Raw genomic sequence first — 14,434 nt, forward strand, 5'->3', positions numbered from 1 at the left:
TCACTGCAAGCTCCGCCTCCCGGGTTCACGCCATTCTCCTGCCTCCGCCTCCCGAGTAGCTGGGACTACAGGCGCCCGCCACCTCGCCCGGCTAGTTTTTTGTATTTTTTAGTAGAGACGGGGTTTCACCATGTTAACCAGGATGGTCTCGATCTCCTGACCTCGTGATCCGCCCGTCTCGGCCTCCCAAAGTGCTGGGATTACAGGCTTGAGCCACCGCGCCCGGCCCCTATTACCCCTCTTAAGGATAAAAGTAAGTTAAGAGTAAAAGTTAGGTGGCTTGCCTAATCATATACCTAGGATGTAGCAGAGCCCAACCTGAACCCAAAACTGACTCACTTCTGAGCCTTGGCTTTCTAATCCATAACAGCCCCTGGAACTGCATTGCTGGAAGGAAGCGCACCAGGCATTAGGCCCCAGGGCTGAGCAGGACTTTTGACTAGCAGGGAGTGTTTGCAGAAGCATTGTGATGGCAAAGGGGAGAGCTAAATGACACTATTGAGTCTTTTTTTTTTTTTTTCGTTTTGAGACAGAGTCTCGCTCTGTCGTCCAGACTGGAGTGCAGTGGTGCAATCTAGGCCCATTGCAACCACCGCCTCCTGGGTTTAAGCGATTCTCTTGCCTCAGCCTCCCGAGTAGCTGGGATTACAGGCATGTGCCACCACACTCAGCTAATATTTTTGTATTTTTAGTAGAGACAGGGTTTCACTATGTTGGCCAGGCTGGTCTCAAAAACTCCTGACCTCAGGTGATCCACCCGCCTCGTTCTTCCACAGTGCTGGGATTATAGGCGTGAGCCACCATGCCCGGCTTGAGTCTTGATCAGAGTAAACTTTGGCAGGAACCAGAGAGCTCCAAGGTTGTCTTTTTTTTTTTTTTTTTGAGACGGAGTCTCGCTCTATGGCCCAGGCTGGAGTGCAGTGGCACGATCTTGGCTCACTGCAAGCTCCACCTCCTGGGTTCACGCCATTCTCCTGCCTCAGCCTCCTGAGTAGCTGGGACTACAGGCGCCCGCCACCGTGCCCGGCTAATTTTTTTTTGTATTTTTAGTAGAGACGGGGTTTCACCGTGCTCTCGATCTCCTGACCTTGTGATCCGCCCACCTCGGCCTCTGAAAGTGCTGGGATTACAGGCGTGAGCCACCGCGCCCGGCCCCAAGGTTGTCTTAGGGCTGGCCAGGGTACATTTCCCTCTTGCCCCTCCCTTTCTCTCTCTACAGAGGAGCTCATGGGCATTTCACCCGCATCTCCAAAAGAGGCAAAGGTTCCTGTGACCAAAACTTCTACATTCCCTGAAGGAGAACCTGGCCCCCAGAGCCCCTGTGAAGAGAATCTGGTGACCTCAGTTGAGCCCCCAGCAGAGGTGACTCCATCAGAGAGCAGCGAGAGCGTCTCCCTCGTGACACAGATTGCCAACCCGGCCGCTGCACCTGAGGCACCAGTGCTACCCAAGGACCTGTCCCAAAAGCTGCTAGAGGCATCTTTGGAGGAACAGGGCCTGGCTGTGGATGTGGGCGAGACTGGACCCCCGCCCCCTATTCACTCCAAGCCCCTAACCCCTACTGGCCACCCCAGCGGCCCAGAACCCAGGCCTCCAGCCAGAGTAGAGACTCTGAGGGAGGAGGCTCCCACAGACTTACGGGTGTTTGAGCTGAACTCGGACAGTGGGAAGTCTACACCCTCCAACAATGGAAAGAAAGGTAGGTCTGGGCTGGGAGTGGTGGCTCATGCCTGTAATCCCAGCACTTTGGGAGGCCGAGGTGGGCGAATCACCTGAGGTTGGGAGTTTGAGACCAGCCTAACTGACATGGAGAAACCCTGTCTCTAAGTACAAAATTAGCTAGGCATGGTGGCACATGCCTGTAATCCCAGCTACTGGGGAGTCTGGGTCAGGAGAATCACTTGAAGCCAGGAGGCAGAGGTTGCAGTGAGCCGAGATCGCGCCATTGCACTCCAGCCTGGGCAAGAAGAGCGAAACTCCATCTCAAAAAATAAAATTTAAAAAAAAAAAAAAAAAGTTAGGTCTGGAAGTCTAAGCCCATTGTTGTGTGGGGTCAGGGCCACCTCCCAAGGCAGATTTGTCTCCTTGTCCCTTTTTAGGATACTATGAGCAGATTTTTTTCATTTCCAATAATGATGACAGCTGCCATATATTGACTATTTGCTAACATGTTTCATTCTAAGTTGCACATTAATCTCTGAAATAAGAATGCATCTTACAATTGTTGGCATCTTAAGAGTCAACAAAACAAGTTTGATGCTAGATCCCATGCTAAATATGTTATATGGCACTTAATTTCTCAGTATTACTGTCCTCATTTTATAGATGAAAAAAGTGAGGCCCAAAAATATTAGGTAACGCCCAAGTTCACATGGCCAGGAGGCCCAGACTGTCTGACTCCAAGCCCATGCCATTAACTAGCACACTGTGCCAATTTCTGTCTTTTTGGACAATTTAACCTTACCCTGGCTTGGAAATCCCAGTGACATTGATGTTAAAGGGTCTTCGTCCTGTGTAGCCTTAGGAAAGTCATTCAGCTTCCCCAGGTCTTTATTATTATGAAATATATAAACAAAACTCATACGTGCAGTTTAAAGAAGAATAAAATGAACATCCATGAACTTACAGTGACCCAGCTTGAGTAATGGAGCTTTTAGTTTCTTATCTGTATAATGGAATTTTTTTTTTTTTTTTTTTTTGAGACGGAGTCTCGCTCTGTCGCCCAGGCTGGAGTGCAGTGGCCGGATCTCAGCTCACTGCAAGCTCCGCCTCCCGGGTTTACGCCATTCTCCCGCCTCAGCCTCCCGAGTAGCTGGGACTCCAGGCGCCCGCCACCTCGCCTGGCTAGTTTTTTGTATTTTTTTAGTAGAGACGGGGTTTCATCGTGTTAGCCAGGATGGTCTCGATCTCCTGACCTCGTGATCCGCCCGTCTCGGCCTCCCAAAGTGCTGGGATTACAGGCTTGAGCCACCGCGCCCGGCCAATAATGGAATTTTAGACTGGAGACTCTGAGTTTATGTCAAAGAGCAACCTCTGTAACTGCAGGAATTAAAGGACAAGGATAGCCTTGGTGTCAGCCTTTTTACCACATCCAAAATACCACTTAAGGTATGGCTGATTATCACTAAGAACCACCGCCCTCCCAGTCCCCCCACCACCTGCACACTTCACACACGCATCCTCCTGTCTTTGCTAACACTCAGCACAGCCACAAAGCTTGCCCAGCAGGTAAGTCCTGGCCTGCTGGCCCAGGAAGGGACTGGTTTGCCACAATGGATGGGAAATGAACCCCACCTCACCTCTAACCTATTCCCTGATGGAAACCATGGAGTTTCCAGTCTCCAACCCAGTGCCTCCCTTCTGACTGATCAGTGAGGTCATCCATTGGGCTCCTACCTGGTTTTGTTTTTTTTTTTTTTTTTGAGGCGGAGTCTCACTCGTGTTGCCCAGGCTGGAGTGCAGTGGCACAGTCTCGCTCACTGCAACCTCCGCCTACCATGTTCACTCCATTCTCCTGCCTCAGCCTCCCGAGTAGCTGGGACTACAGGCACATGCTGCCACACCCAGCTAATTTTTTGTATTTTTAGTAGATACAGGGTTTCATTGTGTTAGCCAGGATGGTCTTGATCTCCTGACCTTGTGATCTGCCCGCCTTGGCCTCCCAAAGTGCTGGGATTACAGGCGTGAACCACAGCGCCCGGCCCAAGCTCCTGCCTGTTATTTATGAGACGCTGAGTGGGAGGGGGCAGAAGCCGCAGCCTTTGTGAGGGAGCATAAAGCAGGATGGGCCAGTCTGGTACTGGAGGAGTTCAGAGAAAGAAGGAATCTCTGGACATCTGCGGTGCTTCGCCAAGGAGACAAGCCTTGTATAGGAGAGTTGACGAGTTTGGGGCAGGTGCAGGGGAGTGGTAGTCTAAGCTGAGGGGGCCTACAAGGACCAGCTAGCAAAGGGCATGGGGCATGTTTAAGGGGTGGTGACCCAAACCCACTCTTCTGTATTCTCTCCCAGGAGAAGGAGGTACAAGAAGGGTGAGTGGGTTGACTCAGAAATAGAACTTCGGAATTTAAAACCTTAAGCTGGATTCAGAAGGTCGGCCTTGGGGCCATAAAGCAGCAGAGCATGGATTCTAAGGGTGTGGGTTCTGGAGTTCAGACAGTTCTGGGTTCAAATCCCAACTTTGTTCATAAGCCATGTAACTTCAGAAAGATTACTAATCTTCTGTAAGCCTTTGTTTGCTCCTCTACAGACAGGATAATTGTTTCATGATAGATCCTCAATCAGAGCAGAAATTTAAGTAGAACCCTGCTTTGGGGAAATGGTAATAGAGGTAACATTCTCTGAGCACTTTCTGTGTGTCTAGCTCTGTGCTAAGCACTTGATATGCATGTTACTCAATCCTTACAAAAGCCCTGTGAGGGCCGGGCGCGGTGGCTCAAGCCTTTAATCCCAGCACTTTGGGAGGCCGAGACGGGCGGATCACGAGGTCAGGAGATCGAGACCATCTTGGCTAACACGGTGAAACCCCATCTCTACTAAAAAATGCAAAAAACTAGCCAGGCGAGGTGGCGGGTGCCTGTAGTCCCAGCTACTCAGGAGGCTGAGGCAGGAGAATGGTGTAAACCTGGGAGGCGGAGCTTGCAGTGAGCTGAGATCCGGCCACTGCACTCCAGCCTGGGCAACAGAGCGAGACTCCATCTCAAAAAAAAAAAAGAAAAAAGCCCTGTGAGATCTGTGTACTTTTTCCTATTTTTCTAGTGGTAGGAACCTGAGATCAGTCACACCCAATAAATATTTCAGAGAGTATGAAATAGTCCTGTAGGAGAGGGAAGAGTAGGTGATGGGCCTGACAGGTATAATAGGGTTGCTGGGTGGATGGTCCCAGGGCCCTTGTGATTGTAGATTTTAAGTGAGACCATCAACCTGTTGTATTTTTGTTCAGTCACATTCAGTTGCTTAGGTGCAGGAACAGAGCAGATGGGGAGTTGGATCTAATTAGGTTCAAGTTTAGCCAGGTAAAATCAGTGGATGAAAAGAAGAAAGTCCGCTGGGCCTGGTGGCTCATGCCTATAATTGCAGTACTTAAGGGAGGCTGAGGCAGATGGATTGCTTGAGCCCAGGAGTTCAAGACCAGCCCTGGCATTGTGGTGAAACCCCATCTCTACAGAAAATACAAAAAGTTAGCCAGATGTGGTGGCACATGCCTGTAGTCGCAGCTACTCGGGAGGCTGAGGTGGGAGAATCACCTGAGTGGGGAGGTTGAGGCTGCAGTGAGTTGAGATTGCTAAACTGCCCTCCAGCCTGGGTGACAGAGCTGAGACCCTGTCTCAAAAAAATAAAAAGGAAAGAAAAGAAAGTATATGCAAGAAGTGATAAGAATGATGGCTTATAGAATATGAGCTGAGTAAGGGAGAGAATGAGGGATAGTGAAACAGTTGGAGGGTTACAAATTATAGGTTTCATTTGGAATTGGGCTACAAAGGGTAATCAGAAAAAATTAGTAGTGGTTGGAGACTGGATGGAATTGAAATTATAGGAGAGGTAAACATAAGCTCTTAACGACTCTGCTATGCTGCCTCTACTGCCCTCGGGGCCTGTGAAAGGAGAGGCTGAGGATGTGCTACAGAAGACCCACCAGAAACAACTGTAGTCAGGTGGGAGGAAGGCAGAGTCTTGGACCAGGCTGGAACAGTGGGAACAGAGTAGAGGAAATAAATCTTAAAAGGAAGAAACGGGGCTTGGAGACAAAGTAACTCCTTTTTCCTCTTGGGCCCATGTCCTAGGGTGATATAAGGCTTGGTCTCTGGGTTCAGCAGAGTCTCTTAGGGTGCCCTAGCCAAAGGGTTTTACTGGGTCCCAGGGTGATTCCTGTCATTGCAGAGCTGCTTCCCACCTACATTTTGTCACAGGATTCGTCTGTTCTGAGCGACTGGACTTCTTTCTGCACAGGAAGGGACGAGAGATTGGGGCAGGCCTGTGGCCTGGAAGGAGCCTAGAGGTTAAGACCTCACTTCATGACTGACTGTGTAACCTAAGAGCAGTATTGCCTCTTGTTTCTTAACTGGGGAAGCAGAGGGCCAATTAAACAGAATAAAATGAGCTGTGAGTGACAGCACTACAAAGTTAGCAATCACCTGAAAACTTCCATTTTCAAAACCAAACCAGTAGAACTCCATCCTGAAGTCTTCAATTGTAGCACAGGTCAGCTCTCTGCCACGTGCACATTGTGATGGAGGTCTTAGTGCTCTCCTTATGTGACAGGACAGGACGGTGGAAGGAGGCAGATGGCAGAGAGAGCCCAGCTTCACATCTCCCTGTGCCACCAGAAGCCTTCGTTTCCTTATCTGTATACGGGGACTGTTAATACCCACCCAAGAGGTAGATGTGGAATATTCCAGAAATGTTAGTGGATACTCTGTTCTTTACCCCTGAAAGGGTCTGCTGTAGCATTTAAGCCTGAAGAGATGGTTTCAAGTCCCTAGAGGGCAGCCTGAGGTTAGGGAAAGCTGTCATGGCCACAGACAAAGCCCTGAAGTGAGGAAGCAACCAAGAGTCTGGCTAACCCACAGGAAGCCTGTGGTGACAGCCAGATGAGTGTCACCTAAGTGTCCTGAAGGCACAGAGAGATATAGGTGCAGAGTCAGAAGAACTGGGTCTTGGCTGCCCTGACTTGCTGAGGTACCTTGTACAGAATGACTTAACTCTGAGACAAGGCCCTTAGAAGAGAGGCAGCACCATTCATTACATAGCCATGTGTATATACGTAATAGGCACTTTATATTCATACCTCTAATTCTAACACCATTGTTTCTCAAACTGCAGGCCCAGGTCTACACAGAATCACACAGGTACCTGCTTACAACTTACAATGCAGCCTTCCCAGCCACCAGCTAGACCTGCTGAGTCTTTGTTGGGATCGGGGGTGGACAGGGTAGGAGCCTGCATTCTAATAAGCTTCTCCAGTGGTTCTTTGCAGAGGGTGCTTTTATCCATATTTTATAAATAGACTGAAGCCCACAATAATTCTCCCAAGACTACACAGTGAAGGAGTAGGTATTCAACCCAGGTCTGCCTTGCCCTGGAGACCATGCTCTGACTGGAAGAGAGGATGATACAGGAAACCATATAAGGAATGTGGGAGCGGGGCTGAGGGGTAGGTCTCAGCACCGAGGCATCTGGTGAGGAGTAGTCAGAGAAGAAGAAATGAAGATGTTTACTCGTCATGCCATTGGAGGATGAGGGACCCACTCTTTTTAAAGGTACTTAAAAAAAAGATTACAGGCCGGGCATCGTGGCTTACGCCTGTAATCCCAGCACTTTGGGAAGCCAAGGTGGGCAGATCACGAGGTCAGGAGATAAGACCATCCTGGCTAACACAGTGAAATGCCGTCTCTACTAAAAGTACAAAAAATTAGCCAGGCGTGGTGGCGGGCGCCTGTAGTCCCAGCTACTCGGGAGGCTGAGGCAGGAGAATGGCGGGAACCCGGGAGGCAGAGCTTGCAGTGAGCTGAGATCGTGCCACTGTACTCCAGCCTGGGCGACAGAGCAAGACTCCGTCTCAAAAAGAAAATAAAAAAGATTACAAAGTAATATGTGTTCATTTTTGGAAAAAAATTAGAAAAATCACCCCATGACCTCATCACCTAGAGATAACTTTGCTAGTGTATTTGGATATCTTGCTCCTCTCTTCTGCATGTGTACATGCATCTGTGGGTACTTTTTTTTTTTTTTTTTTTTTGAGACGGAGTCTCACTGTGTCACCCAGGCTGGAGTGCAGTGGCCAGATCTCAGCTCACTGCAAGCTCTGCCTCCCGAGTTTATGCCATTCTCCTGCCTCAGCCTCCCGAATAGCTGGGACTACAGGCGCCTGCCACCTCGCCTGGCTAGTTTTTTGTATTTTTTAGTAGAGACAGGGTTTCACCGAGTTAGCCAGGATGGTCTCTATCTCCTGACCTTGTGATCCACCTGTCTCGGCCTCCCAAAGTGCTGGGATTACAGGTTTGAGCCACCACGCCTGGCCTGTGGGCACATTTTAAAGCTGGAATCATACTGTACATGCTTTATTGAAAGGAACTATTTGTGTAGTTTGCTTCTTAATAACTTTTATATATATACTTTTAATATTGCCTATAAGAAGTCATAGCCAAATATGAATGTTTAGAGCAATGATCGTCAAATAGTACAGACAGGCATCAGAATCACATAGCGCAGGGGGTGGTAAACTTTTTCTGTATAGGACCAGACCATAAATATTTTAGGCTTTTTGGGCCATGCAGTTGAAATTACTGATCTCCGCTCTTGTAGCATGAAAGCAGCCATAGATAGTATGTAAACAAATGATGTTACATGGCTGGATTTGATCCATGGGCCATAGTTTGCCAACCCCTGGTTTACAGAAAGGGTCTGTGACTATTGAGTGCCAACTATGTGTTCTAAGAACTTGAAATACATAAGAGAACAAAACAAAAGATCCCTGCCCTCACAGGGCTCATATTCTAACTCCTCTATTAATAGACAATAAACATATTAAGTCTGATTATGTAATATGTTAGAAGTGATCACTACAATGGAAAAAAGATCAATCCAAAGCCAGGCGTGGTGGCTCTCGTCTATAATCCCAGTACTTTGGGAGGTTGAAGTGGGCTGATCAGCTAAGGTCAGGAGTTTGAGACCAGCCTGGCAAACATGGTAAAACCCTGTTTCTACTAAAAATACAAAAGTTAGCCAGATATGATGGTGTGCACCTGTAATCTCAGCTACTCAGGAGGCTGAGGCAGGAGAATCACTTGAACCTGCGAGGCGGAGTTTGCAGTGAGCCAGGATCGCACCACTGCACTCTAGCCTAGGCGACAGAGTGAGACTATTTCAAAAATAAATAAATACAAAAATTAGCTGGACGTGGTAGCAGGTGCCTTTGTAGTCCCAGCTACTCAGGAGGCTGAGGCAAGAGAATCTCTTGAACCCAGGAGGCAGAGGTTGCAGTGAGCTGAGATTGTGCCACTACACTCCAGCCTGGATGACAGAGGGAGACTCTGTCTCAAAAAACAACAACAACAACAACAACTAGAACAGAGTGAGGGTGGTGATCGGTTGCTCTTTAAACTAGGATGGTCAGTGTAGACCACATCTAGAAGGTGAGATTTGAGCAATGGCGTGAAGGAGGTGACAAGTTGGTCTTGTGGGTATCTGAGGAGACGAGTTCCAGGTGCAGGGAACAGCCCATGCAAAAACCCTAAGTTGGGAATGCGCCTGGTATGTTTCTGGAGGAACAGGGTTAGTATGGGCAGAATGGAGTGAAGAGGAAGAGGTTCACTGTTTTGGGTTTGAGGGGAGGTTTTTGTTTTGTTTAGAGACAGGGTTTTGCACTGTCACCAGTGGCATGATCATAGCTCACTGCAGCCTTGAACTGGGCTCAAGTGATCATCACACCTCAGCCTCCTGAGTAGCTGGGACTCCTCAGGTGTGCACTACCATGCCTGGCTAATTTTTAAATTTTTTTCTAGAGACAAGGTCTCAGTTCACTGTTTATTTCCTCTGGAAGATTTCTGTGACTCTCTTGGAGCCTCTGAGCCACAGTGCTTCTCCACTCTTTAGTAGCCTGCTTTTTCTGAGGTAATAGTTTAAGGCTGTTTGGCATGGATGTGAAGTTCTTCTCCAGCCTAACCTCTGACAGCCTACAGTGTTCCATCATGTAACTCACTATTTACTTGTCTAATTCCCTGTCAGTGGACTTTCAGATTGTTTCTAGGTTTCCATCACTATGACAGCACTGCAGTGAACACTCTTTGCTAAATTCCTGACTGAATCCAGGATTTTTCCTTAGAATAGATTCTTAAAAGTGGGGACGAGGCGCCGTGGCTCACGCCTGTTATTGCAGCACTTTGGGAGGCCGAGGCGGGCAGATCATTGAGGTCAGGAGTTTGAAACCAGCCTGGCCAACATGGTGAAACCCTGTCTCTACTAAAAATACAAAAATTAGCTGGGCATGGGGTCATGCTCCTGTAGTGCCAGCTACTTAGGAGGCTGAGGCAGGAGAATCACTTGAACCTGGGAAGCGGAGGTTGCAGTGGGCCAAGATCGCACCACTGCACTCCAGCCTGGGCGACAGAGCGAGACTCCATCTAAGAAAACAAAACAAAACAAAAAAGTGGGATTGCTGTGCCAGAGTGAACACAGAATGTAAAGACTTGTGTATTTGTGAGACCCTTTTAAAGCGTGCCATCTCCCCAGCTACACCCTCTTCAAGTGCCCCTTCCCTGCCTCCTCCTGCTTTTCACACTGTGGCTCGTGGTTCCAGGCTCAAGCACGGACATCAGTGAGGACTGGGAGAAAGACTTTGACTTGGACATGACCGAAGAGGAAGTGCAGATGGCACTTTCCAAAGTGGATGCCTCCGGGGAGGTGAGTGGGCCTGGTGGGTCAGAGGGACGCGAGCCTAATGGTCCTGGGTGTGAGAACTCTCCCCAGCCAGCCCAGCTGTCCCCTCAGGAGGGTCACTGCTCCTGTCTGAGGTGACAGGTTGTGGGAAAGGAGCTGGAGCTTCCTGCTCAGACCCACAACAGTGGTCATCGGTAGGCTCCACTTCCCCTCAGTTCCAGGGTAGATAGAGGGGAGAGTTCTTGACCTTAGCTCTGTATCAAAATTGCCTGAGAAACTGCTTAAGAAAAACAGATGCCGTGCTGGGCGCGGTGGCTCACACCTGTAATCCCAACACTTTGGGAGGCCAAGGTGGGAGGATTGCTTGAGGCCAGGAGTTCAAGACCAGCCTGGCCAATATAGTGAGACCCCATTTCTATTTTTGAAAAAAAGAGACATCAAACCCTGCCTGACCTTCTGAGTTGTGGTCCCCAGATATGAGGCCTGAGTATATACTTGACCTTGGAGACAAAAGACCAGTGTGATCAAGGGCAAGTTACTTAACCTAAGCCCCTGGTTCCTCATCTAAAACATGGAATTGATTATTATAAGACCTGGCTTATAAGCTGTAATGAGGTGATCCATGTGGACACTTTAGGGCTAGTGCCTGAGACATGGTGGCACTCAGGAGACATTAGTGATAAACCCCACAAAACCCATTCCAGTTATTCAGCTCAAAGAGGCCTTAGTACTGTTATTCTTCACTACCTCCCAGAATCAAAAGTGGCTCATTTAGATTCAGAGGCTGGAACAGTCCAAAGCTCTCCCAGCTAATTAATGACAGGACTGAGGCTGCAGCCCAGATATCTGATTCATGTCAGCATTATTTCCACTGTCACATAAGAACCACATGAGTCCTTCCATCGTGTAACTCATGAGCCTGTTAGAAAGGGGTGGACAGATTAGAGAGACCTGTGAAGGGCCTCCTTTTTCATGACGGGAAACTGAAGCCTTGGGGGAGTATTTTATCTACAGGAATATTTTGCACTTGTGACTACCTAACTATACTCAGGACAGAGAAGGCCTATAGTGCCCTGTCAGGCCACAGGGGGTTGCTGGGTTTTTGTGTCTTTGCAGCCCCCTTTAAAACCTGATGTGCAATACACCTGAGCATTCTAGAACCTCTTTTTTTTTTTTTTTTTTTTTTGAGACGGGGTCTCGCGCTCTCGCCCAGGCTGGAGTGCAGTGGCCGGATCTCAGCTCACTGCAAGCTCCGCCTCCCGGGTTTACGCCATTCTCCCGCCTCAGCCTCCCGAGTAGCTGGGACTACAGGCGCCCGCCACCTCGCCTGGCTAGTTTTTTGTATTTTTTTAGTAGAGACGGGGTTTCATCGTGTTAGCCAGGATGGTCTCGATCTCCTGACCTCGTGATCCGCCCATCTCGGCCTCCCAAAGTGCTGGGATTACAGGCTTGAGCCACCGCGCCCGGCCTCTAGAACCTCTTATACCAGGGCTTAGCCGACAGCAGGCCAAGAGTAGGAACAAAGCAAGAAAAGGTTCTGTGGGGAGACTTGAGCTGGGAATTAGGGTGTTGGTGCCCCTAGTGAAGACCTAGTGGGCACCTGTAGGCCACTGCCACCTCTGTTTTTAACCATAGTGCCACTCGGGGAGTGGCCCCCATTCACCCAAAGGCTAAGTAACTTGCCCTTGATTACCCTGGTCTTTTGTGTCCAAGGCCAACTATTTGCTCAGGCCTCCTAAGTTATCTGTATCTCAGAGCCATGGCATTATCTGCTCAGCAGGAGGCAAGTTCTCCTTAAAGGACTGGGGCTGACTTGGTTCCTGTAGGCAGCCATCACCTTGTGGTGTCTGGTGTTGGTTGGCGGAAGCGTTTCCTTTAGGTCTGAAATAATCAGAGCAGCAGGCCCACCCCTCAAGCAGAGGGCAGCTCTGCCCCTTAGACACATTCCTTAAGACTAGGGGTTCACTCTCAGTAGGGGGCAGAGTATGGCCTAGGGTAGGGGATGGGAGGTGGCTCTGCTCAGCAAGGGGAGGTTAGGTCTGGGCCTGACTCAGGAGTAACTGTGTTTGTGATCTCTATTACCCCGTCCCATTTGCAGCTGGAAGATGTAGAGTGGGAGGACTGGGAGTAAGGGAGCCAGAGGGAGCAGCTCCCCACCCATGGCATCTCTCGCCTCCCTCATTCGTCTCAGCCCAGCCCTGGAAGACTCTGACTGAGAATGTCCCCCCAAATCTCCTTTGCCAACCAGAGCTCTGGGCACAGATTCTGGTGGCTCCCTGCTGACCCTCTGGGCCTCTGCTCATGCCTGGAAAGGGGCTCTCTAAATCCCGGCCAGGAACTCTGACTTGTGCCAACAATAGAATGACCCAAGGGAGAGGAAACCAGAAGAGCCTGTGTTTTTCTGCTGAACACCCACTGTTCCTGAGGACTCCTGCTGGGAAGTCCCAAGGGATAGTTCTAGCCCTTCTGCCTGTGTAGACAGAAGCTAAACCACCAGTCTCTCGGAGGAAGCCGAGACAACACACACTGTCCACCATAAGCAGGCAGGGAGGGCCATGCCACCTACCCTTGGCTAAACAGGGACAGCAAACACATTTTGGTTCCTATCCCAGTGGGTAAGATGCACTTACCTCTGGGAAATTTGCCTCTCCTCTCTTGGGAATCTCCCCTTCCCAGGCATTTTCCATTCCTGGAAAGGCTCCTTTGGGGTTCAGAATCCAGAGACCAAACCCTGACCCACCTCCTTCCTTTCCTCCAGCCCACGCTGGTCTGTCCCTATGCCTTCCCAGGGCTTCTTCATGTCAGATGCACCCAAGTCCTTAGCCCAGCTGTGCCACCTGCAGGAGTTCGCTCTTGCATTTCTTCCCCTCCCCAAGAAGGGAGGGGGCCACTTGAGGCCCTTCTGTGTGTTGCCTGGCAGGATACCTTGTCCAACCAGCTACCCACCTCAACTCCCCTGTAGCTTAGGACACAAAACAGCTACCAGCGGTACAGAGCGGTGATCACAGCCGAGTACTTACAACTCTGGTAAGCCTAGCTTCTCCGCCTCAGCCCTTCTGCTTCTGGAAGGGCTATCCTGGGGGTGAACTTGAAACTCTCATCAGGCTTCTGCAAAAGCTCTTCTTCCTGAAGACAGACCCAGCCTTTGCGCTCTCACCCTCCAGTCTGGTAAAGCTGTACCTCTGGGGGAATGAGGGGCTGCAGGAATCTCTGGAGAGCCTGGTGCTTCACGATGCTGCTCTGGTGATTCTTGTACCTAATCTGGTGTGCTCACCAGCGAGTGAAAGGGATCGTGGTCAGGGACACCGAGAGAGTGGGGTCACTTCTTCTTCAAACCTTCAGTGAGGGGGTGGGTTGGAGAGAATGCTGAATCTTTTTTTTGACGGGATGGGGTTTTTCTCTTTGTAATTATTTCTTTAGTTTAATTAACTTTTTGGTTGTTTGTGCAATATTATATATTTTAAATTATAATGCATCTCCCCAGAGTATTTTGTAGCTGGGAAAAGAAAAAAGGAAAAAAAAAAAGAAAAAAGATTCTAACAGCTGTTAGTTTTATAATTAAAAAAGAAAGAAAAAAGAACTTTGTCCTGAACCTTTTACAGACTTGCCGTTAACAGCATTAAAGTGATTCAACCGAAGCTGGAAGGTGTCTGGGGTCTGTTTTCATCCCCTTGGCAGCTGCACTGGGCCAGGGCAGGACTGGCTTCCCACTTGGAGCCAGAAACAGGGTAGAGGGATAGCCTGGGTCCAGAGGACATCGCTTGTCCTCATCCCAGATTCAGCTTTGCCTTTGGGATGAGAAAGGGACGGGGCTCCCAACAGGCCTCTCACTGGGACAAGGAGTCAGGAGGCCATCTCTGCACTCCCAACACCTCTGCTTTTCTTTGGAAAGGAAGTTGCAACAACAATGGCTTCAGTTGTTCTTGGTCATTTTTCTCCTCTCCTCCCTCTGTTTGTATATGATTCTGGGGTCTATTTTAATTAACTTTAGTATGAAAATCACTTGTCAGACCAGGCACAGGTGGCTCACGCCTGTAATCCCAGCACTTTGGGAGGCTG

The 14,434-nt window shown here is 49.3% G+C and overlaps 1 protein-coding gene across 4 annotated transcripts in view; it reads left to right on the top strand.

Annotated features, from left to right (window-relative positions):
• Positions 1–14,013, top strand: part of BSDC1 (BSD domain containing 1) — a 31,451-nt gene extending 17,438 nt beyond the window's left edge. For 2 of the 4 annotated variants that reach the window (XM_007979580.3, XM_007979581.3), the window contains exons 9-11: positions 1,220–1,699; positions 10,296–10,399; positions 12,474–14,013. In XM_007979580.3, the coding sequence (XP_007977771.1) occupies positions 1,220–1,699; positions 10,296–10,399; positions 12,474–12,506 (617 nt within the window). In that variant the 3' untranslated portion in view covers positions 12,507–14,013. Of the gene's footprint in view, positions 1–1,219; positions 1,700–10,295 lie in introns of all 4 variants that reach the window. The other 2 variants (XM_007979576.3, XM_007979578.3) reach the window with 1 other exon arrangement.
• The last annotated feature ends 421 nt before the right edge of the window (positions 14,014–14,434 follow it).

The sequence above is a fragment of the Chlorocebus sabaeus genome, chromosome 20 (genome assembly GCF_047675955.1).
Source record: "Chlorocebus sabaeus isolate Y175 chromosome 20, mChlSab1.0.hap1, whole genome shotgun sequence".
Lineage (NCBI taxonomy): Eukaryota > Metazoa > Chordata > Mammalia > Primates > Cercopithecidae > Chlorocebus > Chlorocebus sabaeus.